The following is a 14269-nucleotide window of genomic DNA, read 5'->3' as shown; positions in this document are numbered from 1 at the left end:
ATTTATATAACCCATTTTGGGAGAACTCCTTACTACATATTTGAGATATGACAGTTCTAGCCATTACGTTAAAGTGGATAAAGACTTGAGTGTCACTTTTGGAAGCTGAGACTTCAGAGGGATGACAAGAGAAGAGTCAAAGAGCTTAATCTTTGTAGTTAGAGCAGTGGTGGCCTATCTGTGAGAAGGGGGTGATTTCTATTTGTAAGATTAGGACATGATACTTGATATCCATGTCATTTTTCTTATTTGATGCCCAATTTCAAAAGCCGGTGTTTCAACTACAAGATGTATCTTTAGTTTTTGGGAGCTGCTTAGTGGAAGAAGCCCTTGACCTTGTTGGTGTTACTAAAATCTGATTATATTATGTACTTGGGCCAATTTTAATCAAATTGTAGAGACTGGATATATCAAAATAGAGGACCCATCCAGATCTTGCCCTTGGTGTCTCTCTTGCCTCAACACCTTTCTAACCTATACTAGACTATTTGCATCCTCCAAATTTGATAATGATAATTTATATGATATAGATTTGAGAACTAAACTTGCCATTTTCAGAATGCGTTGAAGTTTTGAAGTGCTCTGTTATCCATTTTAACTTTAAATTTTGTGGCAATCATGGTTTTTATGACATTCCTAAGAAATTCATGGCTACCATAAAAATCACAAGACTGGGTCTAGGGCGTTTTTGTTTCCATACGTAGAGTAGTTATTAGAGGTGTAAAGATGTGGGCATATCTTCTCTTGTCACTTGTTTTAGATTTGAGAACAACAGAAATTTAGATCTTGTCACCCTTGTCATGGCATCTTGCACAGTGTCTTTCACATATCCTTTCTTAATTAAAAAAAAAGTGATTTTAGTTAATTTTTTTGAGCTCTTACTCTATGTCAGGCACTTTACATATACATATACAGCTCATTAAATGTCCTAACAAACCTATGAAGTAGACACTTTTATTATCCTTATTTTACAGATGAGGAAACTGAGGCATAGGAAGGTTTGGCACCTTATCCAGAGTCACACAGCTAGTAAGTGGAATAGCTTTTATTCAAATCCAGGCAGTCTGGTTCTAATGTACAATGATCTTCTGCTTCTCAGTGCTTATTGATTTGAATCTTAGAACCTCAGCAGTAGTATTACATGTTTCCATCCTTATCATCATTTTTTGTGGAATAAAGTAAGAGTTTATCAAAAGGGATAGCAGGTGATAGCCTTGAATCTTAGTCAATTTTGAAATCTGAAATACAGTTGGGAAGACCTTAAATGGAGCTAAATGTTAAGGATGATCACAACAGTAAATACTACTACCTCTCCTAATATTTGGAGTACAGTATCAGGTACTGTACCCACAGTTTTATTTTTACCATTTCATCTTCACAACTAACCTATAGATTGATCCTCATTTGTACTAATTTATTAATGAGGAATCTGAGATGCAGAACTATTTTAAGTACTTTACTTGCAGGTTGGACTACTCGGAATGGACCAGGTTTCTGTTTCAAAGTCAGGGCTTTAAACAAACAGCTGCCTCTTTGATGGACTATTTAGATTATGTTGGGTAATGAATATTTTAGAAATCTTTAAAAAATTTTAAGTTATTTTCTCTAAGGCTAGAATAAATTGTAGAATAATTGAATATAAAAATAGAATAATTGTAAGTGAACAAATTTTAATGCCTTGACATTAGTGACATTGCTATGAGAATATGGACTCTTTTTGTTATTTTTTATTGTTTGCTGTAGTTTGTTTTTTGAAAATGTCTTTTATTTTTAAATATCTTTCCCAAAGCACTGTTGGGATGAACTTGGGTACCTTGTGTTTGTGGGTACTCTTAAAATTGCATACTATTTAAAATGTATGCATCAACCTAAAACATTTTCCTATATAATTTTACTTCCTATGAAATGAATTGTGGTTTAGGAGAAGTTTAATTTTCATTTTTAAATGTTACTGCTTGGTAATCCATTATATTGTATTTCTGGCGAAACTTCTATGAGAGTTTTGGAAGAATATTGATTGGTGACGTGAGAAAAATTTGTACCATTAAGTTGTAAGAAATCTTTTTATTTTCACTCCTTCTTCTTTTGTTTTGTTAGACAGGGGCAGATATTAGTAGAGCAGGGCAAAGGTTTTTAGGTATAACACTAACTGAATTGTCTCTTTCCTTTCTCTACCTGCTTTTGTTGTCTTTCAGAGCCTGCAACTGGTGAAAGAAAAAATGGATCCACTGCTGTTGCTGAGGCTGTTGCCAGGTAACCAGAGCTGGTTGCTATTTAGAGGAGTTTAATACAAAGCCACTGGTAATGAGGGGAAGATGATTTATCAATAGAGGAAAAACTTGAAATGAAATACCAGCATAAAGGATTTAGCAATATGTTGAATTGATCTTAGGCTTTCTTATTAATACTTTAAGAGCAATCCAACTTTTGATATACTTAGACCTAAGGTATATAAAGGTCATTTTTTCCCCCCTCTTTTGTTCGTGTTTCCTTTTTTCTTTATCTGTTAATGAGACATATTGTTGTTGCTATATGTGAGGTTTAACAAGTAAGGAAATAGAAGGTTTAACAAGATTGCTGTGGTTCTTGTTCCGTCTGAGATCCCATACTCAGCCACAGTCTCGGCATTTTCTATTCTGCCTGCCAGATTAACTACTGTGTTGAGTTGTTATTTTTGCTTTGTCATGAATGTTGTAATGCTTTGTGGATGAGTATGACCCCATCCTGAGGCTTGGATGGTTAAGCTTTGCCATCTAGTGGCTGTAAGAGTAGAATTGTTTCATTTGATTTAGCATGTGTCATCCAGCATGAAAATACTAGCAGCAGTTGATGAGGTGAGGATTTGTAAATAAGTAAAGCAGGCTTAGATGCAAGATAGCCCAGAGTGTTTAGGACTATGGCCAACTGAATGTATGTTTCATTTAAAAGGGGGTGCCCTCTATTGAACTGGCCCAGTTGTTGCCATGTGAGAATGCAGTTGCCAATTCTTTAAATCTGAAAGAGAAATCTGGATTTTTTAAAAATAAAACTTCCCGCTCGGTGGGTCAAATAAAAGATGTCTGTGAATGATGTTTGAGCTCAGTCATGAGTTTCTGACTTGTCTAAATCCTTTGGTCAATTCTTAGTTACGTGTTAAAAAAGATTAGCTTCATATATATATATGGACTCTTGCATATTCTGAAAGATAAGTATATTTAGGGTCCTTACTGAGTTGGAGACCCTTTAATGATATGTAGTCTTCCTCATTAAAAGTGGAGTTTGTATTTGATATCTTTGGTTTGGACAGAATTGTATGCCTGACAAAACTTGTCATTAGTCTACGTTATGCTTATTAAGAAGGAACAGAATATGCTGCTAGAACTTCCCAAAACCTTAGGGAGCAATGAAGAGAGGGAAGGAAACTAAGGAAAAGACTTGAGGCAGAGGCTCAGAATGATATATCGTGGAATGAGATGAAATTCATTGGAATTGTTGTGAAGCACATTTTTATATACGAATCTAGGTTTTAAAAAAAATTTCTATTCACTTTAATATGATTTCATCATAAGGAAGTTTTTTATACCAATAATGATATTTATTAACTACAAGAAAGGCAAGTTTTTTTTTTAAACAAATCAATTTTATCGATACCTATTAATAAAGCATAACTCCATCCAAAGTGTACAGTCATTGGTGTTTGGTATAATCACATAGTTGTACATTCATCACTTCAGTCATTATTAGAGCATTTTCATTATTCCAATAATAATAAAAACAAAACAGACAGCAGCACAAAAACCAAACTCATCACCTCTCAGTGTCTCTGTGCTTCCCTTGGCATATATAGCTGCTATTCTGTTTCCTTTTCTCTAGTTTATTTGTATTTATATTTTGTAAAACAGTCATATATATGCAATATTTTGCATATTCATAACTTATATAAGGTTTCATTATGTTGTACAGTCCCATGTTGCTTTCCTTCTAGTAACGTACATGTCCTTAGACATTCCCTTTCCACCACTGTCATACCCATATAATAGCTCTGCTATTTTCAAACACTAAGATGTGCTTTCACCATCTCTGTTCATTTCCAAAGATTTACAACCAACCTATTTACTAGTTTTATACAGATTAACCCTTAGCTTTCCATTATCTACTCTTACTCTCTTTTCTGGTGACCTATGTTCTAATTATGAAATCCATGAGTATATACAATATGTTTAGTTCATAATAGTACAGTCATACAGTATTTGTCCTTTTGTGTCTGGCTTGCTTCACTTAACAGAATGTCCCCCAGGTTCATCCATGTTGTCATATGCTTCACAATTTCTTCTTCCAGCTACATAATATTCCATCATGTATATACACTATAATTTTTGAGTTAATTTTTTTAAGAGTTCAGCTCTTTATTGAACATTTTACAAAAGAGGCTTCTACTCAGAAAGACCAAAGGCTATGTCATCATCCTGTTCTTCAGATTCTTCTTTCTTTGCTTCCACTTTCTTCTCCTTAGCTGGGGCAGCAGTATGTTCTCCCATTTTGTAGGCAGCGGTGGGGGTAGGACTTTCTGCTGGTTCAGCACCTGCTGCTAGTGCAGGTCTTCCAGCCCCTACATTGCAGATGAGGCTCTCAGTGTTTACGGCCGGGGCCTTTGCAAACGAGGCAGGCCAGAAAGGTTTATCATTTATACCAGCTGCTTTAATGAGGGCATTGATCTTATCCTCCTTGACCGTGACTTCATCATTGTGGACTATAAGGGCTGAAGAAATGCAGGCAAGTCCGGAGATGGAGGCCAGGCAAGTGCCTGACTTGGTGCTACTTGCTGGATGAAGTGAGGGCCTCACCCCAATGCAGCCTTAATTAACTTCCTTGGAAGAACTGATCACCTTAGCAGCAGCTGAGGAAAGGCAGTTTTTTATTTTTAAAGAAGTTTTAGATTACATAAAAATTACTTTAAAAGATACAGGGGATTACCATATACTCCCCCCCCTACTTACCACAGTAATTAACAACATCTCTCATTAGTGGGGTACATTTGTTAACATGTACTGAAGCATTGCTACTAGCCATGGACTGTAGTTTACATTATAGTTTACACTTCGTACCACACAATTTTATAGGTTTTGACAAAATGTATATTGGCCTGTATCCATTATTGCATTGTTGTGTGGGACAATTTCAGTGTCCCTAAAATACCCCATGTTACACCTGTTTTCCCTCTCCCTCCCCTCAGAACCTCTGTTGACCACTGCCTTTATTTCAATGATACAAGTTCTTCCATTGCTAGAATAATTGTAAGTTTACTTAAATCCATAGTTGCTTTCCCCCCTGATGCTGTTCATTCCTCGATCTTGAGTTTTGGGATGGTGATACCCCTGTTTCTGATTGAGAGGGGTCTTAGATCATGTGGTGTAGATGGATGAAACTGTCTTGCTTCCCATTGTAGATGCCCTCTGTTTTTTTGGGTTTTACACCACAATTTATTTATTCATTCATCAGTTGATGGACATCTGGGTTGTTTCCATAAAGACAAGTTGTTTTTTCAAGAAAAGAAAGATGTATGATTCTGTGCGGTTCATTAATGAACAACATTTACGTAGTCATAATAATGTAACCACTTGTGTAAAAGAGAAGTTATTTTAAAAGATTATACTGCATTTATGTATTGGGTTTTAGAAAATTAGCTATCATAACCATATTAAAAAATCAACAGTGGTAAAAGCTTGTCAAGTACTTAGTCGTCTTAAAAACATGAAGATAAAGTAAGCTTTTATGGTGTTCGAATACAAAGAATATTTTTTTCAAAATTTTTTTTGTTAGAGAAGTTATAGGTTTATAGTAAAATCATTCAGAAAATACAGAATTCCCATATACCTACCCCTCCACTCTGTTATTAACACTTTGCATCAATGTGGTAACTTAGTTAAAAAATTGATAAAAAAATATTATTAAAAGTGTAGTCTTAACTATAGTGTGTAGCTTACATTAGGGTTTACTTTTTGTATTTACTGTCCTTTTTTTTAAAAATTTTAATTCTAACAACATTTATATAACCTAAAATTTCCCTTTTAACCACATTCAAATAGGTAATTCCAGTGGTGTTAATTACATTCACAATGTGTGCTACCATCACCACCTTCCATTACCAAAATTTTTTCCATCATCCCAAATAGAAACTCTGTACCAATTAAGCAGTAATTCCCCATTCCCTAACCTTATCTCAGCCCCTGGTAACCTCTGTTCTATTTTCTGACTTTATGAATTTGCTTTTTCTAATGATTTCATTATTAGTGAGGTCATACAATATTAGTCCTTTTGTGTCTGGCTTATTTCACGCAATATGATGTCTTCAAGGTTCATCCATGTTGTCTCATGTATCAGAACATTCTTTTTTACAGCTGAATAATATTCCATCGTATGTAGGTACCACAGTTTATTTATCCATACATCTGTTGAATGGTAGCCATCCTAGTGGGTGTGAAATTGTATCTCATTGTGGTTTTGATTTGCATTGCCTAATAGCTAATGATGTTGAGCATCTTTTCATGTGCTTTTGGCCATTTGTATATTCTTTGCAGAAATATCTATTCAAGACTTTTGCCCATTTTTAAATTGGATTGTTTGTCTTTTTGTTGTTGAGTTGTAGGATTTCTTTATATATTCTGGATATTAAACTCTTATTGGATGGGTAACTTCCAAATATATTCTCCCATTTTGTAGGCAGTATTTTTACTTTCGTTGATACACCAAAGTTTTTAATTTTGAGGAGGTCCCATTTATCTTATTTTTCTTTTCATTACTTATGCTTTGGGTGTAAAGTCTAAGAAACCATTGCCGTTGCCTAACACAAATCCTGAAGATGCTTCACTACGTTTTCTTCTAGTTTTATAATCCTTGTTCTTATATTTAGGTCTTTGATCTATTTTGAGTTAATTTTTATGTAGGTGTGGCATAGGGGTACTCTTTCATTCTTTTGTATATGGTTGTCCAGTTCTCCGAGCACCATTTGTCGAAGAGACTATTCTTTCCTAATTGAGTGGACTTGGCAATCTTGCCAAAAAGTTAGTTAGTCATAGATGTGAGGGTCTATTTCTGAACTCTCAATTTGATTCCATTGGTCATTATATCTATCCTTGTGCCAGTACCATGCTGTTTTGACCATGGTAGCTTCATAATGTTTTAAAGTCAGGAAGTGTGAGTCCTCTGACATCGTTCTTCTTTTTCAATATGTTTTTGGCTATTCAGGTCCCTTTACCCTTCCAAATAAATCTGATAATTGACTTTTCCATTTCTGCAAAGTAGGTTTTTAGAATTTTGATTGGGATTATGTTGAATCTGTAAATCATTTTGGGTAGAATTGACATCTTAATGATATTTGGTCTTCTAATTACTGTACACTGAATGTCCTTCCATTTATTTAGGTCTTCTAGCAATATTTTGTAGTTTTCTGTGTACAAGTCCTTTACATTCTTGATTAAATTTATTCCTAGATATTTGATTCTTGTAGTTACTGTTGAAAATGGATTTTTTCCCCTTGATTTCCTCCTTAGATTGCTCATTGCTAGAGTATAGAATCACTACTGAATTTTGCATGTTGATATCTGGTACCATGCCACTTTGCTGAATTTGTTTTATCAGCCCTAGCAGCATTGTTGTGGATTTTTCAGTGTGTATATATATATATATAAATGGTTATATCATCTGCAAAGAGGGAGCTTATGTTCTTTATCATGTTGAGGAAATTCCTTTCTATTCCTATTTTTCTACATCTTTTTATCAAGGAGGGGTGCTGGATTTTGTCACATGCCTTTTTTTTAATCAATTGAGATGATTGTGTGTGTGTTTTTTTTCTTTTGATATTGTGTATTACATTAATTGATTTTCTAATGTTCAACATCCTTGCTATATCTGGGATAAGTCCCCTGTGATCATGGTATATTATTCTTTTAATGTGCTGTTAGATTCGATTTACTAGTGTTTTGTTGAGGATTTTTGCATCTATATTCATAAGAAGTATTGGTTTGTAATTTTCTTTTCTTGTGATATCTTTTTCTGGCTTTGGTATTACTGTGATGTTTGCATCATAGAATGAGTTAGAGAGTGTTTTCTCCTCTTCAGTTTTTTGGATGAGTTTGAACAGGATTGGTATTAATTCTTTTTGGACTGTTTGGTAAAATTCACCTGTGAAGCCAGGGTTTTCTTTGTTGGGAGGTTTTTGATTACTGATTCAGTCTCTTCACTATTTTGTTGAGATCTAAAATTTCTTTTTGAACCAGTATAGTAGTTCATGTGTTTCTAGGAATTGTCTGTTACATCTAGGTTCTCTGTTTTTTGGCATACAGTTGTTTCTAGTATCCTTTTATAATCTTACTCATTTTTGTGGTGTCAGTAGTAATGTCCCTTGTTTCATTTCTGAATTTAGTTATTTGTGTTCTCTTTTTTGCTTCGTCAGTCTAGCTAAAGGTGTGTCTATTTTATTGGTCTTTTCAAAGAACCAACTATTAGTTTTATTGAATCTCTCTTTTGTTTTTTATGCTGTTTTATTTATCTTAGGTGTCATATTTATTTCCTTCCTTCTGCTCACTTTGGGTTTAGTTTGCTCATCTTTTTCTACATCCCCAGTTGTGAAGTAGATCTCTGATTTGAGGTTTGTCTTTTTTTAAATGTAATCATTTAGAGCCACAAATTTCTTTCTCAGCACTGCCTTTGCTGCATCCTGTAAGTTTTGGTATGTTGTGTTTTCATTTTAATGTGCCTCATAATACTTCCTTATTTCCCTTGATTTCTTCTTTGATCCATTGATTGTTTAACAGTACGTTGTTTAATTTACACATTTGTGAATTTTTCAGTTCTCCTACTTTTATTGGTTTCTAGCTTCATTGTGTTTGGAGAAATGTATGATTTCAGTATTTTTGAATTTATTGGGACTTGTTTTGTGACATAAGATATGGTCTATTCTGGAGAATGATCCCTGTGCACTAGAGAAAAATGTGTATTCCACTGTTGCTGAGTGATGTGTTCTATTAGGTCCAGTTGATTTATAGTATTGTTCAAGTATTCTCTTTCCATATTATCTTCTGTCTAAGTGTTCTATCCATTATTGAAAGTGGTGTATTGAAGTCTCCTACTATGAATGTAAAACTGTATATTTTTCCTTTCAGATCTGTCAATACCTACTTCATAAAATTTGGGGGTCTGTCATCAGGTGCTTATATACTTAAAATTGTTATGTCTTCTTGTTGAAATGTTTTTTACTTTGTCTTTTTTATCCAATGCTAGTATAGCTACCCAGTTCACTTTTGGTTACTATTTGAATTTAAGGTAAGTCTCTTATAAGTAGCAAATGAGTGGGTCATGTTTTTTTTTTTCTATTCTGTCAATCTCTGTGCTTTCACTGGAGAGTTTAATCTGTTTACATTTAAAATATCTCCTGATATTTAGGACGTTCTTCTGTCACTTTGCTCTTTGATCTTTGTAAATCTTAAAACTTTTTTACCCCTCAGTTCTTTTGTTAATGCCTACTTTAATATTTATTTGATTTTTTTTTTGTATTGTGTAGTTTTTTTGTCCATTCGTTTGCTTTTTTTAAGGAGGTACTGGAAATTTAACCCAGGACCTTGTACATGCGAAATAGGCACGCAACCACTGAGCTACACCTGCTCTCTTGTGTTGTACAGTTTTGAGTCCCTTGTCATTTCTTTCTGTATATATTTTTCATCTATATTCTTTGTGCTTATTGTGGAGCTTAAATGTAATATTCTAAGTCTGTGAGAATCAAGTTTCATTTCAAACCAATTTAGCTTCAGTAGCTTACACTTAAACTGATCCTATAGCCATCCATCCCTACAGCTTTTGTTGTACTTTGTTTACAAATTTTATCTGTTTACAGTGTATGTCCAAAATCATAGATTTATCATTACTTTTTAAGCAGTTGCATTTTAGAACCTGTAAGAAAGAAAAGGTAGAGTTACATACAAAAAAATTACAATGCGATAGTACTGACATTTGTAGCTATCCCTTAAGTGAAGGATAGTTTACTAGGATAGTAAAGGTTACTGGAGGTTGTTATTTCTTTATGTTGAAGGAGACCCCTTGGGGGTCTTCTGGGTTCTGGCCTGGAGCAGATGATTTGGAGTCCACGCCAGTATGATCATGAGAGAAAGCAGGTTTATTAAAGCTGTCAGAAGGATAGGAGATAGGGTTATCTCAAATCTGCCTTATCTGAACCAAGGGCAACAGGATTTTTTATGGATTCAAACAGGGGAGAGTAGAGTGGCTTACCATTATAAAGGCAAGTGTACACAAAGGTGAACCTAGTTCTGTAATAACCATAAACAAAGGTAAATTCAGTTTATAATAACGATCACAATAGTAAGTATACACAAAGGTGTTAGGCCCAATCTAGAGTAATCATAATAAGGGGTGAGACCTGTTTAGAATGACCATCACAATAGCAAGTCTAGGCTAAATCTAGCCAGTTTCAGCAATTTCAGATTTAACCTTTTGCTATTTTATAATGTAAAGGCATCTATATAATGATTTTATAATCATAATTATTCATGAATTCTTAACTTGCAGTTACAGTTTTAGGCTTCATTTTTACGTCAAAACAAATTGGGCACTTCTGTTTATCAATTAAGCAACTGAAACTATTTTAACGTTAGGTTATGGAGGACGGAACTGCTCCAATCAAGACCCATGTGTCCACAGAAACCAAAGTGGGGCTGAATTCAACTTGCTATAGTTCAATGCCGTTTCAGTCCACTGTCTTGTGTCCTCTTCTTTCAGGCTGAAGAGCTCCCTTGTAGAGCAGGTCTAGTGATGAGGAGCTCCCTCAATTTTTATCTGGGAATATCTTAATCTCTCCCTCATTTTTGAAAGAAAGTCTTGCTAGTTATAGAATTCTATAAGAAAGAAAGCTGGTAATTGCTTTCTTTCAGCATTTCCAATAACTTTTCCTAATCTGATGAGAAATTGGCACATATTCTTACTGGGACTCCTGTGTACATTGCTTTTCTCTTGAAGCTTTCAGAACTCTGTCATGGTCCTTGGCATTCTGTAGTTTTTCTACTATGTGTCTGTGCATGGTTCTCTTTGAGTTTATCCTACTTGGGGTTCTTAGAGATTCTTGAATATGCATATTCATGTCTTTTGTTAAATTTGGAAAGTTTTCTGCTATTATTTCTTCCTCCCTTTTTTTCTTCATCTGGGACTCACGTAAGTAGTCTTTTAGGCTCGGTTTGCTTTTTTAAAATTATTTTTTCTTTCTGATCCTCAGCCTGAATCTTTTCAAGTCTGTTTGGAACGTCCAAAATCTGACCCTCTTCATTGATGTTTTCTGGATTTTTATCTTGTGTTTGTCCCACAATCTTTTGTTGGAATTTAGTCTCTGAGCTGTGTTTCTTAAATTTATATTCAGCTAGTGATATGTCAGAGATTTCCTTGAATGCCAGAAGCTAACAGAAACAAACAACAACACAGTGATACCTTTCACAGTCTTAGAAATTTCACTCTGTGTTAGCTACCCTTCTCCTTCAGACTTTAGTCCTATCAAGAACACCAGCCAGAGGTGAATAGAAATTACACTGTCCTCTCTGTCTTTTCTTGTCCTGGCTTGTGCTTGCTCATGGCCTGAGAAATTCTCCTGCTTATAGGAATTTAAGTACTCCCTCTACTCCTTATGAAATAGACTTTCTCCCCCTCTACTGCCTGAATTAAAGCAGGCAATCCTTTGCCCTGGGCCACTTTGACTTCATTGTTTTTCTTACAGTGCTTTAGCTCTTTGCAAGCACCTTCTCCCAGCACGGTAGTTTCTCAGAGGGTGAGTTGTAGAAGAGTTTCCTGGTTCATTCTTTCAAGTTGCCTCCTGGTAGATAGGGGCATACAGGCTCCCCAGTATTCACATATGCACATAGAGGTTATTCTGCTTCTGGAACAGGACCAATGACCCACAATGGGAGCTCAGTCTGGTTTCACGTTATGCTGAGGAGGGAGGGGTCAACAAGGGCTCCATGAGATTTTCCTACTGTCTTTAAAGCTGCATTTTCTTGATTTGGCCCTTGCCTTTAACTGGTTTTTGGCATTTTGAGGAATATGACTTTGCCAGTTTTTGCTAATTATTTAAAGATTCTGTGGGGGAACAGTATCCTGGAGAAGCATCCTATACTGCCATCTTGGTTGACCAGAAGCCAGAAATATTTATTTATTTATTTATTTATTTATTCATTTATTTATTTATTTATTTATTTATTTCTCTCCCCTTCCCCCCCACCCCGGTTGTCTGTTCTCTGTGTCTATTTGCTGCGTCTTCTTCTTTGTCCGCTTCTGTTGTTGTCAGCGGCACGGGAATCTGTGTTTCTTTTTGGTGCGTCATCTTGTTGTGTCAGCTCTCCGTGTGTGCGGCGCCATTCCTGGGCAGGCTGCACTTTCTTTCGTGTGGGTCGGCTCTCCTTACAGGGTGCGCTCCCTGCCTGGGGCTCCCCACGCAGGGGACACCCCTGTGTGGCACGGCACTCCTTGCACACATCGGTGCTGCCCGTGGGCCAGCTCCACACGGGTCAAGGAGGCCCGGGGTTTGAATCGTGGACCTCCCATGTGGTAGACGGACGCTCTAACCACTGGGCCAAGTCTGCTTCCCTAGAAATCTTTTTTGAAGTAACTTCCACTAGAATATTTCAGTGATCACTGCTTCCTCTGCATTTAGGTGAAGTAGTATCTCTCTGTTTTTAAGTGTTATCTGGAACTGGCATCTGTCCAGATGATGTACTGTCACTCCTGTTGCCTCATTTCTCTTTGTCTCCTTCAAACATATTCTTATCAATGGTTTCAAGCATATACAAAAGTAGAATTAATAGGGAAGTGGTTGTGGCTTAACTGATAGAGCATCCACCTACCATATGGAGGGTCCAGGGTTTGATACCCAGGGCCTCCTGACCCATGTGGTGAGCTGGCCCATGCACAGTGCTAATACACGTAAGGAGTGCTATGCCACGCAGGGGTATCCCCCACATAGGGGTGCCCCCCACACAGGAGTGCACCCCGTAAGGATGCTGCACCATGCGGTAAAAGCGCAGCCTGCCCAGGAATGGTGCCACACACACGGAGAGCTGATGCAGCAAGATGATGCAACAGCAGCAAAAAAAGTAACACAGTTTCCCGGTGCCGCATGGCAAGAATGCAGGCGGACACAGAAGAACACACAGCAAATGGACACAGAGAGCAGACAATGGGGGGGGAGGGCGGGAAAGGAGAGCATAAATAATTTAAAAATCTAAAAAACAAAAAAGAATAAGTACTGTTAAAAGAAAAACTTTTCTATGCAATTTAGGGTCTCACAGCTTTTTGGAGGGATTGATGACTCAGGCTGCATCCCATTTAGAAAGTAGAAGGGAATTCCATTGAGGGGATAGAAAAGGGGACCTTATATATGGCAAACATGGAAGCAAGTAAGGAAGTAATCTGTTTGGCTGATGTTAAGTTTCCATTCCACTTATAAAAGTGGGGAGCCAATATACATTGGTTAGTATGATAAACAAGTTGCAGTCCAGTAGAGAAGGCTTATCACCAAATGTTGCTTATCTGTAACTGTGTAGGTTGGGTTCCATTCTTTTTGGTAAATTCCTGCATGTAGATTGTTTCTGTCTTTTGGAAAAGCCTTTCTTGGAAAGGGGGTCCCTCCCAGCAATTCCCAATGCAGCTGGCCATTTTATTTTATTTAACAATGTTATAATGAACCACTGTGTACTCATTGCCTCATTTTTAAAATTATCAACTCATGACCAATCTTGATTCATTTATAAATGCTTCTAGCCCCTCTTACCTTCCCCTTACCTCCTCTGGGTTATTTTGGAGTTAGTTCCAGAATTATATAATTTTAACTGTAAATATTTCAGTGTTGTATCTAAAAGATAAGGGTTTTTATTTTGAACTTAGCCACATTACTATTATACTTAAAGAATTGATAATGAGCCCTTAATGTCATCAAATATTCAGTGTTCACAGTTCCCTGATTACCTTATAAATATCCTTTACTATTAGTCTGAATCAGGATCCAAACAGGGTCCACATACTGAATTTGGTTGATATGTTTCTTAAGTCTCTTACAATCTGTAGGGTTCCTGTCCCTCTTTCTTTTTTTCCCCTTGTCGAACTGGGTTGGTTGTCTTATAGAGTTTCCCACATGGTAGATTTTGCTGATTACATCTTTAATAGTGTTCTTTAATATGGTCCTTTGTCCATTTTATTTCCTGCAACTCTTCCTTGACAAAGGGAGTTTTTATTATGCTAATGT

General features: G+C 36.1%; 1 protein-coding gene across 24 annotated transcripts in view; it reads left to right on the top strand.

The window, feature by feature from the left end:
* The window catches only part of TP53BP1 (tumor protein p53 binding protein 1), an 88733-nt gene that overhangs the window by 43434 nt on the left and 31030 nt on the right, over nucleotides 1-14269 (top strand). For all 24 annotated transcript variants that reach the window (XR_011648418.1, XM_058294040.2, XM_058294034.2 and 21 more), the window contains one exon: nucleotides 2196-2253. Coding sequence is in view for 23 of the 24 variants with exons in the window: in XM_058294040.2 (XP_058150023.1) it covers nucleotides 2196-2253 (58 nt within the window). In the remaining variant the exon portion in view is untranslated. The remainder of the gene's footprint in view (nucleotides 1-2195; nucleotides 2254-14269) is intronic.

This window comes from Dasypus novemcinctus, chromosome 3, assembly GCF_030445035.2.
Source record: "Dasypus novemcinctus isolate mDasNov1 chromosome 3, mDasNov1.1.hap2, whole genome shotgun sequence".
Classification (NCBI taxonomy): domain Eukaryota; kingdom Metazoa; phylum Chordata; class Mammalia; order Cingulata; family Dasypodidae; genus Dasypus; species Dasypus novemcinctus.
The sequence above is the reverse complement of the archived record's forward strand: the minus strand, read 5'-3'. Positions and strand labels throughout refer to the sequence as shown.